Consider the following 22,108-nt stretch of genomic DNA (forward strand, 5'->3'; position numbering starts at 1 on the left):
GTGGTGTGTGGTGTGTGTATGGTGTGTGTGGTGTGTGTGGTGTGTGGTGTGTGTGGTGTGTGTGTGGTGTGTGTGTATGTGGTGTGTGGTGTGTGTGTGGTGTGTGTGGTGTGTGTGTATGTGGTGTGTGGTGTGTGTGTACATGCACTCATGCCATGGCACATGTATGAGGTGAGAGGGCAGCGTGTGGAGTGGGTTCTCTTTCTCTCTGTATGTGGGATCCAGAGGGTAGAACCCTGGTCTCTAGGCCTGCAAGGCAGGTGCCTTTCCGCACTGAGTCATCTCCCCAGTCCTGACAGCCTGCTTAGATGTAGATGACTGTTAAATTTGGAACCTTTCATCTTTTGCTTTTAACCCCATTCCCTTTCCCAAATGCCTTTTGTGGGATTTGTGTAAGCCCTGCACAGTTCTCCCCAGAACGGGTGGAGCCTCGGACTACTTTCTGACTTCACACCATGTGGGTCTACATTTCTGTCTAGTGAATGTCAAGTTTATTCTTAGCTGTCTGGGAAAAGCTCTGTCTCCAAGGACTAGTCTGGCATCTTGGGGTTTGGTGTATGTGAGTGTGAACGAGTGTGTGTGTGTATGTGTGTGTCTCAGGAGTGGGGAGGTACCATGGATGGGCTCCCTGAGGACAGCCTTCACCTCTCTGACTGCAGGTCCACGCCACCCTGGAGCTGTTCGCCCTCATGGTGGTGGTGTTTGAACTATGCATGAAGTTGCGCTGGCTGGGCTTCCACACCTTCGTCCGGCACAAACGCACCATGGTCAAGGTAATAAATATATCCGTTCCATTGCAGCGTGTTCCCCTAGGTCCCTGTCACACCTGTGATCCCTGTTGGCTGGGTCAGTACGTTGGAGGCTGGCTCAGGGAGCTAACCGCCTTTGACCTCCCATCCCAGACATCTGTCCTGGTGGTGCAGTTCATTGAGGCTATCGTGGTGCTGGTGCGGCAGACGTCCCACGTGCGGGTGACCCGGGCACTACGCTGCATTTTCCTGGTGGACTGTCGGTACTGTGGCGGAGTGCGGCGGTAAGGCCTGGGGCTCAGCGGTCAGATAGTCCCCTGTGGTTGCCTGGCCGTCCCGACTGACAGGGAGGGGAGTGGGCAGGAGCTGAGTTGACTGGCCCCAGCCCAGTCCTGCTTCTGGGGTGAGTGTCAGCACATTAGCTTCAACTTGGGGGTGGTAGGTATTCTGGGGAACACAGCATCCTCACTCTGGCAGAGGGCCTGCCCTGTCTTGGTGTATAATCTCTCCAGCCCTACAACAGTGGCCTAAAGCTGACTTCTCAGCCCCATCCTGCAGGCTCCTCCCACCCAGTCCAGAGCCCTGAGCCCGAGCTGACCCAACCCAGAATTAAAGCCCTCTTTGGAGAGTCCGTCCTGTCACTTGGCCAGGGACCCCCTGATAGCTGGGCATGAGCGGTCGTCCTTTGTTGCATGTGTACCCTCCAACCTATGCAAAGTGTCCTTGGTCCTCCTGGCCACACGCAGCCTCCTGCCGTGCCTTCCCCGTAGGGCACTGTCCCTGGGTGGACGTGGCAGCTTCTACCTTGGTTCTCCCTGTCACCCACTGAATGGAGGCTTCAGGTGCATTAGGGCTGAGTAAACATGGTGGTCTCCTGGGTGCAGTAGGATGTGGTGTTCAGGTCACACCTCCACCAGCATGTCCCCCGCCTCAAGGCACAGATGACCCCTCCCACCTCTGCCACCCTTCAGCTGGCCGTCTTTCTCCCCAGCAACCTGCGCCAGATCTTCCAGTCATTGCCTCCTTTCATGGACATCCTCCTGTTGCTGCTCTTCTTCATGATCATCTTTGCCATCCTGGGTGAGCGCCCTGTGTCCCTCCAATCACGCGTGGGCCACGAAGGCTGCCCCCCCGGGGGCGGTACCACAGTGCCGGGCTGTACCACAGTGCCGTGCGCCGAGTGGCTCAGCAGCAAAAGCCTCAGCCGCTTGCAGCTCTGGAGGCTGCAAACCCAGCACCTTCCCCTACGTCCTCACGTGGTGGAAGGGCTGGGGCAGCCGGGTCTGGGTGTGTAGCCCAGGCTGGCTTAGAACCTTTGAGTGTCCAGCCTCAGTGTCCTGGTGTTGGGATCACATAAGTGCACTGCCATCCACTCTTGTTCAGTTCCGTTTGTCATCTATGTGGGGGCAGGGTGTTTTCCCTGGGTCATAATTCTGAGGAAGGAAAAAGAGTAACATGCCTGCCCAGGGCCTGGCTGCCATGTCCTCTGAGCGCAGAGACAGTCTGACCGCAGCCTGTATCTATGATCCTTCCCACAGATGTGATTAGTTTAAAAACCTTGCATCTTAAAATTCAATTTTATGCAAAATTTATACAGATTTTCAGCCCTTTTCCATGGCTAGACAGGACAGAGCCAGCACTCACTCCCAGGTGTCCGCAGACTTGCATACAGCAGCATGGCTTCCTCCAGAGAGCACGCGTGTTCTCCAGAGTGCTGCAGTCCTCCCCAGCCTCCCCTCCAGCCCTCATTCACTTAGACCCCCACTCCCTGCGCACACTCATGGGTGCTCCGCTTAATTCCACTCCTGGTCTCTTTTTTCTACCACATTCTAGGTTTCTACTTATTTTCCACTAACCCTTCTGACCCAGTAAGTAAATAGGTCTTGGTCCCTTGTTTTACGGGGAGACTTTTCTGCCAGACAGGGTAGGTGGGAGGATCCTGGCCATATTAGGGGCACCCTGCCAGGTTTCTGGTTCCCAAGAGTCCCCATCCCTCGGACCTGCTTTCTCTGAGAGCTGAGGGGCTCCCTTTTCCTCTTCTCATGGGCAAAGCTTCCAGGATCAGGTTTGGAATGTTGGAACATTCTGGTAGAGAATGGAGGAGGGGATCTCACTGCAGGGACATGTGACACCCCGGGAAACAGTCCCTCACTCCTTTAGCTGGTAGCCTGCTCTCAGCACAGCTCACGAAGCACAGGCCTGCATGGGTGCTGCACCTCTGCTTTGATGCCCTTTGTATTTGAAGGAGGAAGGGGGAGAGGTGTGCCCTGGATGTGACTGTCCGGGCCGTCCACACATCCCCATCCTTTCCTTGTAGTACTTCAACACCTTGGAGAACAGCATTGTCAACCTGTTCGTTCTTCTCACCACAGCCAAGTAAGCCTGGGCACACTCCCTCCGCTGGCTCTGGCCCCACTCCAGCCCGGGGCTGTCTCCTTCCTCCCGAGGTCCTCCCCCATCGCAGTGCACACGGGGCTGAGTGGAGGGAAAGGGGGTTGCTTGAGCGCAGGGGAGCAGCTGCAAGGTGCATCCTTAGACGTTGAGGTGAGCCTCTGCAATGCAGCTTTCCAGACGTGATGATGCCCTCCTACTCCCGGAACCCGTGGTCCTGCATCTTCTTCATTGTGTACCTCTCCATCGAGCTGTACTTCATCATGAACCTGGTGAGTATCTGTCTTGGCTCTACTACAGCGGTGGGCCCCAGGGACAGAGATGTCAGGACTGCCCTACAGCATGCTGTGAGGATTCCCCGGCTCCGTGCACCATTGCTGTAGGTGGTGCTGGATTGCACAGAGAGGAGGTTTTCACCGCTGCATCTTTTCCTCCTTACAGTAAATGTTTTGCCCTAATGAAGCCAGCCAGGCACTGTGCATAGATGCAGGGCAGCCATGCTGTGGTTTCATTACCATCATATGCAGGGGAGGCAGCGGAGAGTCAGGCCAACAGAGGGACATGTGTGCCCACCACTACACAGCTCAGAGTAGCTTGGTACTGCATCCTGTCTCATTATATGCCAGGAACTTCTGCCCCATTAATGTAAACCAAGCAGGATGTGTTCTATGAGGGACACAAAGTCCCTGTGCACACTGGGCTGGCTCAGGGCCACCAGCACTGTTTGCTGACATCAAGACTGGAGCCAACACTAGGCGGAGACTCATAGCAACAAGCAGAGTGAGCAGAGACCAGGGCTTCCCACAGTTTTCTGGTTTTGTGGTGTTGTGAATAGAACTCACATCCTCTCTGATGCTGGCGAAGCTGACCACCCCTGGACCACCCCTATCCCACTGCAGTTGACTTTTACAGGCCTGGATTTCTGTGGGGCTGGGGACTGAACTGGGGGCCAGCTGAGCCATGTACCTCAGCTCTTATTTGTGAACATCTTAAAAACATCCTTGAGTTGATCCCCATAATCGACCCAGGACAGAAACGGAAAAGAGACTGGAGAGATGGCATGGTGGTTATGGGCATTTACTGCCCTGGGTGAGAACCCATTGTTGGCTCCCAGCATCTCCAGTGATGACTCAGTTCTCCTGAGGCGCCAGGAGAAGCAGATTCTCTTTTCCTCTGCTCTCACCAAGTTGAGACTCAGAAACCCCACAAGGTGAGGGACTTGTCCCCACAGGTCAGCAAGCAGTGCTACCACAGACACTGCCTGGCTTCGTCCATACAATGCCCACTGTCCCACAGACACAGCCCTCACTCACCTCAGTGGGAGCAGGAAACATTTATTCTGGAACTAAATGAGTGACCGTGGCCTGGGAACACAGCTTGAGGTTACCCCGCGTCCTGTGTTCCGCAGTAACGTGGCCACCAAGGTTTGTTGTGACACTCTTCAAACATGGTGGTGGAACTGCCGTTAGGGAACGAGGAGGAGAGCCCTGCTGTGGACCTCAGGTGCCAGCCGAGGGCACTCTTAGCCTTTGGGTTGGTGCCTGGTTTGTACATCTTGAAGGATTTCCTTAATAGCCACAAAGGCAAGGTCGCATGCAGAGACGGTTTAAATGGCTGTAAAGAAACTGAGGTAGTTTGTAATTAGGTTCCTGGCCAGCCACGCCCCAAGTTCTCCGCAGTCTCTGAAGATTTAATCAGCCTGTGGTCAGGCTGTGTATGTGCTTTCTGGCTACTTTTCCCATACCACTTCCAGACAGCGCCAGACCCACAAGTCAAAGGGCTTGGTCCCTAAACTTCAGGCAGCTGTGAGCACCAGGGGACCCCTCTGCTTCTGGCTCACTCATTGCATATTGGGGTTCCTACAACCCCCACTTCAGGATCAGTAATTTCCTCAGTGACTCGCAGAACGAGGGAGATGTGTTTGTAGGTTATAGTACAGGAACTACAAGGGGCAGGTGGAGATCTGCATGGGCACAGTGGACGTCCTCCTGTCCCCTCCTGACTTGCCCCCGCAGGCACCTCCCCATGTTAGACCTCTGGAAGATTCCACAGAAACTCCGTTACATAGGCAGGGTGGGAGTGTGGACAGCCACAGGGAACTGTGCAGAAAGAACATGGCACAGTTCTTCCAGGTTGCGTGGGAAATCCTGTCCACCTTAACCTCCCCTCCAGAATGGGGCAGAGCTCTGGGGTGCGGAGGGTCTGAAGACTAGACAAAGGGAAAAGCAGAGAATTTCTGTGTGACCAGCACCAAGTCAAAACAGCATGGAAGACTGGGACCTGGTGCAGTAACCCTGGCACTCAGGAAGTGGAGGCAGGGGGACAGCAAGCTCCAGACCAGCCATATAGCTACAAAGTGGATAAGAGAAGGGGCCAGTATGATAACTCAGCAGGTAAAAGCGCTCACAGCCTCACAGCCTGAAGAGGAGAGAATGGACCTCCAAAAGGTGTTCTCTGATCTCCACACACACTGACACACACAGACACATACAGATGCATGCATGTGTGTACACGGTAATTACTTTTAGTGTGTTTTATTGGCACCCAACCACACCCTGTGTTTACTCTCCTTGGTGGCTGATCTCTCCTTGTATCAGTCCCACAGGATTGAGTAAACCTGTGACAGAGCCATGGGCCCACGCCTCCTCAAGTCTTTCCTGTGTGGCCTTAGGTAGAAAAATGCTCGCCTTCGCTCTACATGAAAAGCAATGGGGGGTGGGGGTGGGGTGCAATTCGAAGCAGCAGAAAGAACAGGAGAGCTCACTTGAAACAGCTTCGAAAGACTAAGTCTGATGCCGGGCGATGGTGGCGCACGCCTTTAATCCCAGCACTCGGGAGGCAGAGGCAGGCGGATCTCTGTGAGTTCGAGACCAGCCTGCTCTACAGAGCTAGTGCCAGGACAGGCTCCAAAGCCACAGAGAAACCCTGTCTTGAAAAACAAAAACAGACAAACAAAAAGACTAAGTCTGTCAGATCTTCCCCACCCTCCGTTCCCCTCCTTATGAACTGATTTTGCTCTGGGGCAGTTCTAGAATGTTCCTTCCTGGCATGCAGCCCCCAGCTCCCCACGCACACACTTCCTGGAACCTTCCATGAAACTGACGCACAAGAAAAGTGACCATGGTAGAAGGAGGAGGCTCCAGGGTTGAAGTTCCTGGCCTGTCCTCTGGCCAGCAGGGGCCAGCTATGGTGGATAGAAGAGGGGGTCTGAGGAAAACCCAGTGATGGTGTCTTCAGGAGAGAGATGTGCAGATGTCCCTGTCCTGGGCAGTGCAGCCCACCAGAGGGCCTCCTCAGTGCCTGCCCAGGGGGCTAGATGAAAGCCCTGTCTGGGAGCGGAGGATGACCCCCTAAGACGCACTCAGAGGGCAGCTGAGGCTCCATACATGTCCTCTGCAGCTCCTGGCCGTGGTGTTCGACACCTTCAATGACATCGAGAAGCGCAAGTTCAAGTCTCTGCTGCTGCACAAGCGAACTGCCATCCAGCACGCCTACCGCCTGCTTGTCAGCCAGCGGGTAAGGCTGTGGAGGCCAAATCTCTCTCCCTACCCAAAGTACCCCTTTTGGTGTGGCAGAGTTGCTGACCCTGTAGCTGCCATATTGCCCGTGGGAGAAAATGCAGTTGCCCAAATGCATATCGGAATAACTGCCCCGGGCATGGTACCATCTGTCTTCCACCACACTGCCTTCCCTCTCCCCCAGAGGCCGGCCGGCATTTCCTATAGACAGTTTGAAGGCTTGATGCGCTTCTACAAGCCCCGAATGAGTGCCAGAGAACGCTTCCTGACTTTCAAGGCCCTGAATCAGAGCAACACTCCTCTGCTCAGGTGAGAGCCAGGAGCCACGTGGGAGAGTAGTCCTGGGCTAGGAGGCGGGGTGCACTTTACACCACAGCTCTCAGGTGGTCATGTCCATTGGTAATCTGCAAGCCACAGACACCCAGCGACAGTCCACTTCAGTCTGGTTTGACTGAGAAGAAGTGTTTGAAGCTGGGTGAGGTGGTTCATACCTCTAATGCTAGCACATAATGGCCTGAAGCAGGTGGATTGGAAATTTAATGCCACCCTGAGCTATGTAGTGAGGTTGAGGCCAGCTTGGACTATTTCGGGTCTTGCCTCAAAAACAAACAGACAAACAAAGATGAATAGCCAGAAAAGGTGAGATGACTCAGTGGGGCAAGCGCCTGGTAGATTGGCGTTTCATCCCTGGGACCCGCGTGGTGGAAGGAGAGCATCAGTTCTGAAAGTTGTCCTCTGACCTCCACGCACGCGCGCGCGCACACACCCTTCACTCCACCTTGGAAGGACTGAGTCCGAGGTTCTCCAGTTTTGATGCTGGCCTTGAGGCTGGTAGACACCACAATGCTGTGCACTCTGCTGGACACCGCCTGCTGTGGAAGTGGGGGCTCCCTGAACTGAGAGCACCATTTTGTCCGTCCCTGGAGGCCTCTGTTCCCCTAAGGGGCAGTGGTCCAGGGCTCTCTGTCCAGGGCAGATATGGTTACTGTGGACTAAGTGGATTGAGTCATCCTCACCCCTGGGGGACAAAGGCATTCAGGATGCTGCAGGTGAGGGCCCTGACAGTTCTGGGCCCTATAAGATGTCCATCTCCCTGTGAGAGGCAGCCGTGGGTAGGTGGGGGAGAGCAGAGGCTGAATGTCATGTGACTGCCTTGCGGGTGACTGCCTTTTCACTTTGCTTGTGACAGCCTGAAGGACTTCTATGATATTTACGAAGTTGCTGCTCTCCAGTGGAAGGTGAGAGTCCTCCCTTCTGCACACAGCGGTTGGGGAAGGCAGCTCAGCCTGCAGTGGGACTCAGACATCTCAGCCACAACAGGGATCCCAACCCCATGACCCAGCCTTCCCACGCTCACCTTCTCAGAGAGATGGGTCATATGCAGATATTGACCCTGCATGGAGCACTGTGGGCACTCAGCCCCTGTGGAGGCCTGAGCTAGGCTACAGTCCTGACCCTGACCCCATCTCCCCTGGACCCTCTGCATTGCAGGCAAAGAAGAACAGACAGCATTGGTTTGATGAGCTTCCCCGGACGGCCTTCCTTATCTTTAAAGGTGAGTGTGTGTGTGGCCCAACAGGGAAGTAAGCAGTTAGTTCCAGAACCAGGAGGAACCAGGGCCAGCCAGGCACCCATAATCACAGCACTGGAGAGGCTGAGGCAGGAAGATGGCAAGTTTGAGATCATGTTGTACTACATAGCCAAACCCCATCTCAAAAATAAATAAATAAGTAAAAGAAAGTTAAACCAGGGGCTGGAGAGATGGCTCAGAGGTTAAGAGCATTGCCTGCTCTTCCAAAGGTCCTGAGTTCAATTCCCAGCAACCACATGGTGGCTCACAACCATCTGTAATGAGGTCTAGTGCTCTCTTCTGGCCTTCAGGCATATACACAAGACAATATTGTATGCATAATAAATAAATATTAAAAATAAAAGAAAGTTAAACCAGAGGCCCACATCACTGTTCTTCATGGATTCATCATCCTTTAGGTCAAGGCCAGTTTTTTTTTGGTGGTTTTTTTATTTTGTATTTTGGTTTTGGTTTTGGTTTTTTCGAGACAGGGTTTCTCTGTGTAGTCCTGACTGTCCTGGAACTCACTCTGTACACCAGGCTGGCCTCGAACTCAGGGATCTGAGTGCTGAGCGCTGGGGTTAAAGGCGCACACCCATGCCTGGCCTACTTGGACATTTCTAACCTCAACATCTCTTCTTTTCAAACAGGAATTAACATCCTTGTGAAGTCCAAGGCCTTCCAGTATTTCATGTGTAAGTGTATGCCATCCCAGCTCCGGGCCCTGCCCTTCTGAGTCCTTTGTTCTTGAAGGTGAAAGGACAAGAGATCAGAAGGCACCAAGCACGTGGCTCAGGCACTGGGGTCTGTCCAGGCACACCTGGATCGCCATGCTTATTGCGTGTGGTCCCTTCCTGGTCTTCTGGACGCTCGGTTCAGCTCTGTGTCTCTGCTGTAGACCTAGGTCCTTTGGGACCACAGTGGTTAGCTACGAAAGACTGGGTTTGTTTTCTCTACCTTCCCCCATGTACTTACCCCCATATCTGGTGCTTGCATTCGTAGCCGCATGTGATTCTTTGGGGGAAAGGAATTCTAGCCAAGCGTGGTAACTCATGACTGTGGTCCCAGCACTTGGGAGGCTGAGGCAGAGAGATTGCCATAAGTTTGAGGCTAGCGTGGGCCAACACCAAGACTTTATCCGAAGAAAATAGACTCGGGCTGGAAGTACCTCGCCTGGCATTCAGGAAGCCCCAGGTCCATCCCTGCATCACACAGAGGTCATGGTGGAGCAGCAGTTCGGGTCCCCGGCACATTTCACGTGCTCAGTGCTCAGCGAGGCTCTCAGAGCATCCACAGATTCTGTCTAGCGGGCAAGCTCTGGTTCCTTCTGGGAGGAAGAGATGTTCATAGGCCACAGCTTGAGTACAGGGCTCATGACTGATTCCAGGTTTCCAGGTGTTCAGAGGCTTGATTTAAATCAAGGAGGCAGAAATCCATAGAAACCAGCCTCCTGGGTAAGGCGGATCTTCCTGGACCCCATCATCAGTAAAAAGCGTGCCGTATACATTTATTTTCATTTTTATTTTATTTATGTAGGTTTTATTTTTGAGATAGGGTCTCACTCTGGAACCCACTGTCCCACCATTTACCCTTTATTCCAGGCTGGCCTTGAATTGCAGGGTCCTCCCTTTTCCACTGCCAAAGCATTGATATGAGGCAACACGTAGGCCTTTAATCCCAGCACTCAGGAGGTCCAGGCAGGTGGATCTCTGTGAATTCAAGGCCAGGCTGGCCTACAGAGTGTGTTACAGGACAGCCATGACTACACACAGAAAACCTGTCTCGAAACACCACCCCCAAACCTAAAACAAACAGACAAATTAAGAGTCTATGTTGATGCTTCATTTTCAGTAGCTCGTTATTCTGATGTATCTTGTTCTCAGTCTTAACATGAGAGTCCCCTGCAGCATAAGCACAGGACCTGTGACCCACAGTGTGACCCTGCGTCACCTGGAGAATCGCCTCAGGACACACACTAATTTGCCTAGTGTGCTTCAGGTTACCAGAAATAGGTCCTGTCTATTATGTGGGCAGGTCGCCAACTCCACACACACATTCGTCTTTTCTGTTGTTGTATTGAGACAGCCCCGGCTGCTCTGAAACTAACAGAACGCTGGCTGCCTCAGTTTCCCAGGTGTCCGGATGAAAGGTGTGTGCCACTACACTGGTTTTCTTTATTTCATTTTATTTTGGATTTATGTATGTATGTATGTATACATATATAGATGCAATAATATATATAATCAACAATATATATAAATTATTGATTTTTATTGAGCTCTACATTTTTCTCTGCTCCTCTCCCTTACTCTCCCCTTCCCTTCAACCCTCTCCCAAGGTCCCCATGCTCCCAATTTACTCAGGAGGATCTTGTCTTTTTCTACTTCCCATGTAGATTAGATCCATGTATGTCTCTCTTAAGGTCCTCATTGTTGTCTAAGTCCTCTGGGATTGTGATTTGAAGGCTTTTTTTTTTTTTGCTTTATGTTTAAAAACCACTTATGAGTGAGACTATATGATAATTGTCTGTCTGGGTCTGGGTTACCTCACTCAAAATGATATTTTCTACCTCCATCCATTTGCCTGCAAATTTCAAGATGTCGTTATTTTTTTCTACTGTGTAGTACTCCATTGTATAATGTACCACATTTTTCTTCATCCATTCTTTGGTCGAGGGGCATTTAGGTTGTTTTCAGGTTCTATCTATGACAAACAATGTTGCTATGAACATAGTTGAGCACCTGTCCTTGCAACACGGTTGAGCATCCTTTGGATATATTTGGTAGCATTTTTATATGCTTTCAAGTCAAATTTTCAAAACAAATTATATTCAAGTAAGTATAGATTATATCCATTACCTCCCGATGGGTAACTTTTATTGTGACTTATCCTGCCTCAAAAAAAAAAAAAACAGTACATGCATATAGCTTCTATCTTAAATACTTAAGCACACTTTAGGCACCCTTCCCCCACTCTGGTGTGTTTCAGTGGTTAAGAAAGAGTAGATACCATTGCATAATATCACACAGAGAGGGACCACATGGTCTTCCGTGCCCCTTGACAAATGTATCAGTCTATTCAAACAGTCACCAACTCCTGTCATGGACATATTTCCGTGTCTAGTTGCTGGTCCCAGGGTCATTTCCAGACGTGTGAGTGCTGGGTGGAAAGTTCATACATATGTGCGATGTTACTGTGTTTGTGCAGGCATTTTGAGGAAAGCAAAGTTTTATGTTTTTTTTTTTTTTTTTTTTTTTTATGAGTAGGACTATTTTGCCTGCCTGTGTATCTGTGCACTGCGTGTGTGCCTGAGCACTCAGAGGTCAGAAGAGGGCGGCAGATCCCTGGGACTGCAGTTACGATGGTTGTGAACCACCCACCATCTTGGTGCTGGGAACTGGACCTGGGCTCTCTGCAAGAGCAACAGGCCGTCTTAACATCACACAGTCAATTCACAGACAGACAAGCTCATGCCGTCTGTGTTGACAACTTGGGCTCATCTGAACTCAGTTGCTATAGTGACGCAAACTGTGTCATCAGCCATTCCTGGCCCTTTCCTAAGGGCGATGTCGGTCAGTAGTGAGAGCTCTAAGCAGAGGAGGGATCCTCCAGGGACGATGTGTGGCCTTGGCCTTTTTTGTTCACACCCTGTGGGTTCTTGCCCTGTAGGCTGGCAGGCCAGTCCCTCTGACCCCCTCTCATGGCTTCTCTGTTGCAGACTTGGTGGTAGCTGTCAACGGGGTGTGGATCCTGGCAGAGACATTCATGTTGAAAGGTAAGCTGCAGCAGGGACCTCTCCCTGCCCTACTCAGAGCCCCGGCTGACACAGCCGCCATGTCTTTGTCTTCCAGGTGGGAATTTCATCTCGAAGCATGTGCCCTGGAGTTACCTTGTGTTTCTCACCAGTAAGTGTGTTGCCTGACTCTGCCCAGCTGCTGGCTTAAACCCAGCTGTGAGAGCTCTGACTGCAGCATCTCATAGCTCACCCCTAAAACAGAACCTTAAAGGACCCCATCTTAGAGGTTTAGTCTGACCTTCTTACCCTGTTTCAAATCCCTGGATTTCTCACAACCCTCTACCATGTCCCTCAGCCTGGCCTCCCTCTAGCTGTCCCCATCACCACGTTCCTCAGCTGGCCTTTAGCTGGCCAGGCCCAGATCAGCCCCTGATGTTTTCTTCTTCTCTTAGTCTATGGAGTTGAACTGTTCATGAAGGTGGCTGGCCTGGGTCCTCTGGAGTACCTGTCCTCTGGATGGAACTTGTAAGTCGAGCACATGGTCTCCCTGGGGCTGAAGTGTTTGTGGCAGCCATCCTCTCCCCACCCACACCCAAAGGGCAGGCAGCTCTGAGGATACACTTGGAGGGTCAGAGAACAGCAAGTTCTATCTGCCTATGATTCAAGACTCCTGGGGCTCTTACTTGAAGCCTTTAGGGCCACCCACACCAGTTCCCACTGGTCCCCAGGACTGGCTCTTAGTCATCAGACTTAGTCGCTCCCATTAAAACCACAAGGGCTCTGGGCATGATTAATCCCAGCACTTGGGAGGCAGCAGCAGGCAGCTCTCTGCGAGTTCAAGGCCAGCCTGATCTACATAGTGAGTTCCAGGATAGTCAGGGCTAGACAGATAAACCCTGTCTCAAAAAAACAAAAAGCAAAACCCCCAAAACCACAAGGGCCACAGAAGGTGTCACCTCCTCTTGGCTGGCAGCGAAAGAAACCAGAGCTGGTGCGTCTTGAGTCCTGCCTTCAGTTCCTTAGTGTGGCCAGGTCCCAGTGTTACCAGCCCTCCAGAGGCTACTGAGGCCAAGGCTTCCGCCCTGTGCCTAGAGCAACACCATCTACAGAGGCTGTTTTCAGGCACGTGCGCCCTGGGGTCAGAATGCCAAAGCTGAAGCGTAGCCCTGAGCTGTGGCTGGGGGATGGCCAGCTGGGCGATGTTCATTGTCCTGTGGACTGTACCCTGTGACTGGTCAGGACTCTGAAGCTGGCTAAGAGCAGGGCTGCCAGAGGAAGTGGTGGAAGGGGTCCGGGATGTCACTAACAAACTGGCTTCTCCCCTGGCTCCAGGTTCGATTTCTCGGTCACCACATTTGCCTTCCTGGGACTGCTCGCACTGACTCTCAACATGGAGCCCTTCTATTTCATCGTGGTCCTACGTCCCCTTCAGCTGCTCAGGTGCCCTGCAGGGAGGGCTAGGGAATGGGCGGTGGGTGGTGGGCGGTGGGAACCCTTGGCTCAGCCGAGGTTCACTGGCTCGCATGGGCCCTGCAGGATAGGGGCACACAGTGCTCTTGATTAGCAGAACAGTCCGGCCTATGGCCCAGGAAGAGCTACACTGCCCACTTGCCCAGTCTTCAGTTAGGGTGTCTCACCTTTGAGGACTAGAGCGATGTCCCAGGCTTCTGCTCTCGCCTGTCTCAACCTCTGTTCGTGGGTGCCCCTGGCATCCCACTTGCCTATCTTGTCTTCCTTGGGGTTTGGCTCTCAGGGCCTCAGGAGTCAGGGCTGCTTTACTGCCAAGGGGTTCTACCATGTCCCCACTCCCTGCCATGCAAGAGCAAGTCCACTGTGGCTCGTCCCTTTTTTGCACATTCGCCTTTCTTCCCGAGGGTCTCCGAGTGTGACATCCCCTTTCCTGATCTTGTTGTCCTGTCTGAGCTGCTGGCTTTATCTGTCCACTCCAGTGGGGGGGAGTTGCTGCTTTTTTTAAACCACATAATACAATATGAGGCTGGCACGGTCTGTAACTCCTCCGCGGGTCTTGGCCTGCCCCAGTGTCCCAGGTCTGCCCTTATGGTGCCACATTTTGAGTCTTGAGCTCAGCTTCGCAAGGTTTCTCAGCCTCATCTTCACGTGGGGAGAGGAGGGCTTGTAAGGTTCTGGTCCATCTGACGAAGTGGGCCGTGGCCATGCCCCTGCCTCTGTGGTTCCAGCAACACGGTGCTCTCGTCACTCAGGTTATTTAAACTGAAGAAACGCTATCGCAATGTGCTGGACACCATGTTTGAGCTGCTGCCACGCATGGCCAGGTACTGCCCGCCTCTCAGCCTACAGGTCCAGGCGGTATGAGGCTCGTGGAGGGGTTCAGGGGAAGCAGGAACAAGGAGGAATCCCAGGAAGGCTGGATTCAGGGAGTCTGGGGGCTCTTCAAAGAGACAGAATCTGGACCATAGAGGTCCCCTCGGCAGTGCTGACCTGGCTGAGCTGTCTAGTGGGAAGGGCAGGGAGCTGTCAACTTAACCACCTGTGTCTACGTTCACAGGTAAGGGGTCACCTGTGAGCCTACTTTCACAGGTAAGGGGTGCATCTCTGGTTAAGGGGCATCTGTCCCTAGTGTCCCCCACCATGAGCCACGCGGCCCCTCCCCTGCAGACACTTTTCGGTGGTCACTTGGCCAGGGCTAGGGGCATGCCTCCCGCAGTCAGTGCCGGGGGACCAGGATGCGCTGCAGCTACCGCCCCCCTCACCCACCCTGACGGCCCTGTCCCTCTGCCTCCCCAGCCTCGGCCTCACACTGCTCACCTTCTACTATTCCTTCGCCATTGTGGGCATGGAGTTCTTCAGCGGGCGACTGTACCGCAACTGCTGCAAGTATGTGCACGGCGCGGGCGACCTACTCCTAGGCTGGGCACACAGAGCTGAGGGACAGTTTGGGAGCCAGTGTCGCCCATCCCTAGCAGAGCTCAGGCCTCGATCGACACACCCCTCCTCACCCCTCATACGCTGTCCAGGAGAGGCTGGGACCTGGCAAGAGTTTAGACAAATGAGCTTGGCAAGAAGATCACAGGGATGAGGGACGAAGAGCTACATGACACCTCTGTGGCCCTAACCCATCCCCTCCTCTCTAAAAGGATACGAGCAAGGTCCACTATTGATATGACCTTGAGTACTGATAGGTCACCGGTGACCCTGGTACCAAGACCCCATAAAGACGGTCCCCATAGTGCTCAAGTACACATCCCAGACCTCCCTTAGGGTCTGTGTACCTCTCAGCTGGGGACTCAGGACATAGCCTTGTTAGCCAGCTCCCTGGTACATGGGCACCTAACCTTTTCAAATGGCAGCATGGATTTTAACAGAAGAGTAGAAACCTGGAGTGTGGCAAACAGGGTCCCCTCCAGGTGGGGCAACTGGGCCAAAGCTGGTGTACATGGGCAATGCTCCAGAGAAGCCTGGGAGGACAGAGAAGGCCCCCATTTCTTACTACCTCCAACTTGACCTTTGCAGGGTGCAAGCACACCAGTGATTAAGCTTAGGGTAGGATATGGGTGGCACAAGGAGACCCCTAGTCAGGCCTTGTTTTGCATGCTTGTCCCAGAGAGGGTGGTCAGTCATCTTGTGACCCTCCTATCTACTCTTGTGCCCTTCGTCAGCTCCAGCACAGTGGCTGATGCCTACCGATTTATCAACCACACGGTGGACAATAAGACCAAGATAGAGGATGGCTACTACTATCTCAATAATTTTGACAACATCCTCAACAGCTTTGGTGAGTGAGTCCCGGAGGGTCCTCCCGGCCTTGGTCTCTCCGCTCTTTGTAGCCACTGAGCGTCCTTCCTGGGGTCCCCGAACTCACAGCAGTGTCGTGCAGTTGGAGCACGGGCAGATCCAGGCTTGCTCAGGCACCAGACCTCACCATGACGGAGAAGGGAGAGGTCCTAGCCCGGCTGCAATGCCAGCATGGCACACCTGCCTTCAGTGCCATCAGAGGGAACCCAGCACAGTAGTCAGGCAGCCCCTGACCGAGGCCCCAGGGCTCCTCGCTACTCTCTGGTTCCTTGAAAAAGCATAGGAGGGACACAACGCTGGCGTGGCCTTTCAAGAGAAGGGAGAGCCCCCCCTTGCTCCCATCACACACCCAGTTAAGTCTGCTGCTCGCTCCGCTCCTCACTACCAGCCTCAGCCAGACCTGGCCCAATGGGCTCTTCAGGCAAAGGGCACACTTTTCGGAGGGTGGGTTGGGTGGCAGGTGCCCCGGTAAGCAGTTACTCAGGCGCAGAGAGGGCCTTTGACATTGGCCTAAGGCGTGCCCCCTTCCCTTGCAGTGACCTTGTTTGAGCTCACAGTTGTCAACAATTGGTATATCATCATGGTAAGCTCTGGCCCCCCCCACCTTTGTCCTCTCTCGGGGCTGGGGTGCATTTCTCTTACAGTCCCCACAGGGTATGGGTTTTTTTTTTATCATGCTTTAGTGGAAAGCCCCAGTATGCGCACCACCCCTGGCTCTGTGCTACCGGCTGTCTCCCTTCCTCCATGCACCGTGACAGCCTCTGGGCATCTGACCATGGGTCAACAGTGCGACATGCCAGGCCCTGTGGTGGTGTGCCAGCTGCTTGGGAGGATGAGGCAGGAGGATCACTTTAGTTCACAGATTCTGTTTCTTTCTTTTTTTTTTTTTTTTTTAGTTTTTCGAGACAGGGTTTCTCTGTAGCTTTGGAGCCTGTCCTGGCACTAGCTCTTGTAGACCAGGCTGGCCTCGAACTCACAGAGATCCACCTGCCTCTGCCTCCCGAGTGCTGGGATTAAAGGCGTGCGCCACCACCGCCCGGCTACAGATTCTGTTTCTAAAATAAAGAAAAAATACGGTGAGGGTGGGAGGGTAGGAGCAGTGGGGAGACCCTCCCCCATTCTTTAAATTCTCTCCAGTCAAAGACTTGCCTGTGCTGACCTGGGCTCCAGTCAGCCGTGCTGGAGTAGGCTGGGGGCTGATGCTACAGAAAGGAGTACTCAGATCCAGGGAGCAGGAGGAGATGGTGGCTAGTGCCACCTGTGGGCTCACTCTCTACTCTCTCCAGGAAGGTGTCACCTCACAGACCTCCCACTGGAGTCGCCTGTACTTCATGACCTTCTATATCGTGACCATGGTAGGTCCACCACAGCCGTTCTTGGTCCCCTGGGCTGCAGTGTTGGAGAGGTAGGGCCTCATCTAACGGGGCCGTGACATTGTCTTTCCTTGGCCAGGTGGTGATGACCATTATCGTGGCCTTTATCTTGGAGGCCTTCGTCTTCCGCATGAACTACAGCCGCAAGAGTCAGGACTCGGAAGGTCTGTGTGGGTGTCATTGCCCATCTGCTGCACCCTGTTGTCCCCCGGCCTGCTTGTCTCAGTGTATCAGCTGTCCGGCTTTGGCTAGTCTGTCTAGGTCTCATTTGTAGCTGATGTTAAAAATCTAGTAGCCGAAGGGCTGGACAGATGGCTCAGCCGCTAAGAGCACTGGCTGTTCTTCCAGAGGTCCTAAGTTCAATTCCCAGCACCCACATGGCAGCTCATAACCAGCTATGATGGGATCTGATGCTCTCTTCTGGCCTGCCGGCATACATGCAGACAGAGCACTCATACCTTAAAAAGTACAGAAATTTTTTAAAAAATCTAACAGCAGAAAAATGCTTACAACTTCTAAATGAAAAACAAGTAGCTGCCATCGTTTCATTCTGAGTGGAGAAGGCTGTGGGAGGAACACCCTTGGTGTCCTTCCCAACCCTGGACAACTCTGACTGGCATGTACCACTGAGCCTTCTGCCAGCCAGTGCCACGGTTCACCACAGCACACTCAGACCACCACAGCTCCCGATTCCCATGTGTGAATGCCCCTTGCAGAGGTAAACAGTGTCCCTTTCGCAGCCAAGCGGCCTGGCTAAGCTCAGTCTTCATTCTTAGCTCAGCGGTAGAGTTGTTTCTATACACATACATGTGCAAAGTCCTGAATTCCAGCCCCAAACTAAAGAAAGAAAACCAAACCAAACACCACCAGAACTGCCCACCCACCCCTACTTGTTGTTAAATCGACGTGGTGTAGAGCTGGGTGATGTTATATATGTTCGCTAATGTGTGTGTTTAGAGACAGTCTTGGATATAACTGAGGCTGGCCTTGAACTTGCAGTCTCCCTGTCTGTGCATCCTGAATGCCACCTGATATTTTTTTGTTTTCTTGGAGACTCGTGAAGCCTTCTGTGAGATAGGTGCTCCAATAGCCCGAGGTAGCCAAGGCTGGCCTTGAGATAGTCCACCCACCTACTCTCCACGCCTAAACCCCGAGATTACCATACCCTGCTTCCCCTGATGCCCTGTGTCCCCTGTAAGCTGTTGGCTGAACATGATTTCCTGACATTAGTGAGGGGAGGGGAAGGAGGGACCACGAGTGGCTGGGACAGGAATGGGTGCTGCTTGAGGGAAGTGCCAGACTCCACAGTGGGAGAAAGTGGTTATGGGACCCAGCTCTCCCCACCCTCAGTGGACAATGGCATCGTCATCGAGAAGGAAATATCCAAGGAGGAGCTGCTGGCCATCCTGGAGCTTTATCGTGAGGTGCGAGGTGCCTCCTCTGACATCACCCGGCTGCTTGACACCCTCTCTCAGATGGAGAAATACCAGGTAAGGGGCCATAGGCTCCACAGTTGCCAAGGGGAGGGGCCTGCCATCTCAAGCTGGTGGCATCCTTGCAAATATCCATGGGGTAGGAGCAGCCTCGGTGGTACAGCCCTAGGGCCCAAGCCCAGGTGAGTCCGTGCCATCTGCAGCCACACAATCCTCACAGCCTCCATTCCTCCCTAGCAAAATTCCTTGGTGTTTCTGGGACGGAGATCAAGAACCAAAAGTGACCTGAGCTTGAAGATGTACCAGGAGGAGATCCAGGTAGGGGCAAATGAATGCCCCCCCCCGGGGGGGGGCAGGAGGAGATCCAGGCAGGGGCGAATGCCCTGGGGAGATCCAGGTAGGGGCGAATGCCCTGGGGAGATCCAGGTAGGGGCGAATGCCCTGGGGGGGGGCAGGAGGAGATCCAGGTAGGGGCAAATGCCCTGGGGAGCCCTTCTGGTGGAAGGCCCCGGAAGGTTCCATGTCTTCCCAGGGACTCAGGACTGAGACTTCACAGGCTTGACATTTTGATGTGTTCCTGGGTGGCCACTTTCCCATACAGTCCCTTAAGGGCATCCAGTGACCCTGTGGTTCTTTCTAGAGATGTGTAAGGGAAGAGACCGGGCAGGCCCTGAAGGACCTGCTGCCCACGCAGGGTGGTTGGTGGTTGCTTCCCTCTTCCTTCGATGGAAATAAGCTTTGCTGGGCTCAGGGCTGTGGGCATTTTGACTGGGGGACTTCCTTCCTCCCACCATCTCCCTGTCTCACCATGCCGGCAGCTGTTGTAGTGTAAACACTGCGTAAAACACAGCGTGCTTGGCAGCATTGCCCTCCCAGCAGAACCCGCGGCCTGAGCCCTGCTCAGCTCAACTTCCTCTGGGGTTTCTGGATTTCCTATGCAACAGCTTCATTAACACAAGAAGTTGTGGTTGGAGGCCACCGAGCCCTGGCGCCACAGACCCCACCCAAAATGACAGAACAGTAAGCCCCACAGAGCAGCGGGGCAGCTGCCCAGGAGAGGCCAGGCAACTCCCATCCTCCCCCAGCCTGCCAGCCCACGCCAGGCTTCAGTCTCCCCTCTGCTAACGAGGGAGCGCAGCCATGGGCTCACTCTGGAGACTATGGCTTGGGGTCTGGTTTTTTAAACTATGAGGGAACTGTTTAACACTGGCCCTATCCGAGTACCCCAGGCCCTGGGAGTGGCTGGCTTTCTGGGTCACCCTGGGAGGTAAGCAACTGTGAACTTAAAGGCCCCTGTGACCCCTCAGAGGGCAGCAGAAGCAGTGTCTGAATGGAGGTGACAGCCTCTGAGCCTGGAGAGGCCTGAGCTCCTGCAGAGCCCCTGTGGGCCGTTGTCCCTATCCCCTGGGTGGTGATGGGTGCTTATCTTGGTGGGTGGGATCCTGGCTGCCTCCGCTGACCTCACCCAGCACAGGCTCTTGGCTGTCCCCCACGTCAGCTGTGGGGAGTGGGTTGGAAGGTGAGCCACCTCTCAGCAGCACTCGCCTCTGTCCTAGGAGTGGTACGAGGAGCATGCCCGGGAGCAGGAGATGCAGCAGCAGCAGCTTAGGGGCAGCGTGCCTGGCCCCACCACCCAGCAGCCTCCTGGCAGTCGCCAGCGTTCCCAGACTGTCACCTAGCCGGGCCCCGTGGAGCCAGCTCTTCTATGCAATAACCCCACAGTATTATGTACTACCACGTATGGAACCCGTGTGTATGCAGACACACTCATATATGCACATACTTAACAGACAGAAAAAGACTAGCCGGGACTGGTTTGAACCGCCTTGCTCTGTCTTTCTGAGCTTCAGAAGTCGGCTTGGGCTAGAGGACCAGGCCTGACTGAGCTCTTCCTACCATGGAAATCTCTGGAAGCCCTCTTCTCCAGAAGCTCCTTAAACAGGCTGTGCCATCTCAGCAATGCCAGCTTCCTGGGGACACCAGGTGGGCCCTTCCTGCTGCTGCCTCGGGCCCCATCCCTGCAGTGTCCCCAGTAGTCCCCACACCCGTCACAGGTGTCCGTGTCTGGTATTCGGGACAAAACCACTAGGAAGAAACCCCACTGCCTGCAGGACAGCAGTGTCTGTGGGTGATGGAAGTGTCTGTGGGAGCAGTGTCTGTGGGACGGGTGCCTGGGATGCAATGGGAAGCCAGGCCCAGCAGGAGGCCCCAGGAATTTGACCGAGGGTAAACCGTGTCCCTTCTGGGAGTCACTTCTTCAGCAGAGTTCATTTGAGCCGGTGCTGAAGGCTGGGGAGGGAGCCACAGCCCAGGATCCCTCACTGCCCATCACTGCAGCCTGGCGCCACCGCACCATGGACTCTGAGGCACAAGGAGGACTGGCCTCCCCAAGGCTCTCATAAACTAGGTGGGTTGGGGAGGAGGGTCAGGTAAGCATTCAGCCACCTCCACCTCCTGTGGTCACTTCATCCCACTGTTGTGTCCATCAAGGGGTAAGGTACAGAGCAGGCAGGCAGGCTTGGGGAGAGCTGGGAAAGTGTCTCCTACCTCCTGGCACCTCCAGCTAACCTGGCCTTCCATGCCTGTTGCTTCTTGGGACTCAGAATGGGCAGGCATAGGTCCTTTCATGTTCTCGCAGCTGCAGGAGACAGAGCTAGGCCCAGCACCCCACTCAGCTAGCTGATCCTGGGGCCAAGCTGGAAAGCGGGTGTTTTCACTCTGAATAAAGCACAGCCCCCCTGGGAAAACCACTGCTTCCCACAAGCAGTCAAGAGACTGGTAGCATCCCCTTAACTCTGAAAGGCTCTTTGCCTCCACTGGAGCCCAGCCTGGACTCCCGAGCCCTCTCTCCAGAGAAGTAGCTTCATTTGCATAGCTGGGTGCCTTAGTTTTTGTGTATGGGCATTTTGGAAGCAAAAAGAGGGGAGGCCTCTACAGAGGGCCTAGGGCCTCTGAGCATCCTGGTCCTAGGCCTTCCTCTACCCCAGGAATTGTTAAGCACCCCTTAGCGTAGGGGAGAAGGGCCCAGGTGTGGGGACCAGTCTGGGGCCTAATATGAGGTACCAGAACCCCTTGGGTTTAGCACATACCAGCCAGGCACCAAACCCCACCCAGTCATGTAGACTGGGGACACCTATCCCCATAGGGTCACCTTGGGCACACCAAGCTGACTCTCAAACTTGCTAAGCAGGGGCCAGATGGCTGTGATCCAGGCTGTGAGCTGAGATGCCCTGGGACCCTGTCTAGCCCAGATGCCCTTCCCTCAGTTCAGCTGAGTAGGGACTGGGGCTCAGTCACAGCGTAGCAGGGGTAGCTATGGAACCATGTTCTTCCCCTCCCCCACCCCAGCCTTACTCCACACCATGCAGACAATCATTTTGTACGGATCAGGAGCCACGTCAGAAGGTTTTATACAATGATTTGCTACCTGGAAGCCCACTGTGCCCAGATTTCTGGTGTGTCAATAAACAAGCCTCTGCTTTGTAGATGCTTCTGCCTTTAACTTCCAGCTGGGGGTTGGGGCTCTACTGACCCCACCCAGCCCCACCCAGCCTTCCAGTCATC

The 22,108-nt window shown here is 53.8% G+C and overlaps 1 protein-coding gene across 1 annotated transcript in view; it reads left to right on the top strand.

The window, feature by feature from the left end:
* Tpcn1 (two pore segment channel 1) overlaps nucleotides 1-22,029 on the top strand; it is a 57,002-nt gene extending 34,973 nt beyond the window's left edge. The window contains exons 5-28 of the mRNA XM_050158894.1: nucleotides 660-773; nucleotides 903-1,033; nucleotides 1,741-1,829; nucleotides 2,583-2,617; nucleotides 3,067-3,125; nucleotides 3,313-3,412; nucleotides 6,540-6,656; nucleotides 6,843-6,967; nucleotides 7,848-7,896; nucleotides 8,150-8,213; nucleotides 8,879-8,923; nucleotides 11,947-12,003; nucleotides 12,080-12,133; nucleotides 12,417-12,489; nucleotides 13,297-13,404; nucleotides 14,187-14,258; nucleotides 14,731-14,820; nucleotides 15,603-15,718; nucleotides 16,275-16,321; nucleotides 17,025-17,093; nucleotides 17,191-17,275; nucleotides 18,462-18,601; nucleotides 18,782-18,862; nucleotides 20,101-22,029. Of these exons, the coding sequence (XP_050014851.1) occupies nucleotides 660-773; nucleotides 903-1,033; nucleotides 1,741-1,829; nucleotides 2,583-2,617; nucleotides 3,067-3,125; nucleotides 3,313-3,412; nucleotides 6,540-6,656; nucleotides 6,843-6,967; nucleotides 7,848-7,896; nucleotides 8,150-8,213; nucleotides 8,879-8,923; nucleotides 11,947-12,003; nucleotides 12,080-12,133; nucleotides 12,417-12,489; nucleotides 13,297-13,404; nucleotides 14,187-14,258; nucleotides 14,731-14,820; nucleotides 15,603-15,718; nucleotides 16,275-16,321; nucleotides 17,025-17,093; nucleotides 17,191-17,275; nucleotides 18,462-18,601; nucleotides 18,782-18,862; nucleotides 20,101-20,223 (2,043 nt within the window). The 3' untranslated portion in view covers nucleotides 20,224-22,029. The remainder of the gene's footprint in view (nucleotides 1-659; nucleotides 774-902; nucleotides 1,034-1,740; nucleotides 1,830-2,582; nucleotides 2,618-3,066; nucleotides 3,126-3,312; nucleotides 3,413-6,539; nucleotides 6,657-6,842; nucleotides 6,968-7,847; nucleotides 7,897-8,149; nucleotides 8,214-8,878; nucleotides 8,924-11,946; nucleotides 12,004-12,079; nucleotides 12,134-12,416; nucleotides 12,490-13,296; nucleotides 13,405-14,186; nucleotides 14,259-14,730; nucleotides 14,821-15,602; nucleotides 15,719-16,274; nucleotides 16,322-17,024; nucleotides 17,094-17,190; nucleotides 17,276-18,461; nucleotides 18,602-18,781; nucleotides 18,863-20,100) is intronic.
* Nucleotides 22,030-22,108: the final 79 nt, after the last annotated feature.

The sequence above is a fragment of the Alexandromys fortis genome, unplaced genomic scaffold, assembly GCF_014885135.2.
Source record: "Alexandromys fortis isolate MF-2015 unplaced genomic scaffold, M_Fortis_MF-2015_v1.1 scaffold_90, whole genome shotgun sequence".
NCBI classification, from domain to species: domain Eukaryota; kingdom Metazoa; phylum Chordata; class Mammalia; order Rodentia; family Cricetidae; genus Alexandromys; species Alexandromys fortis.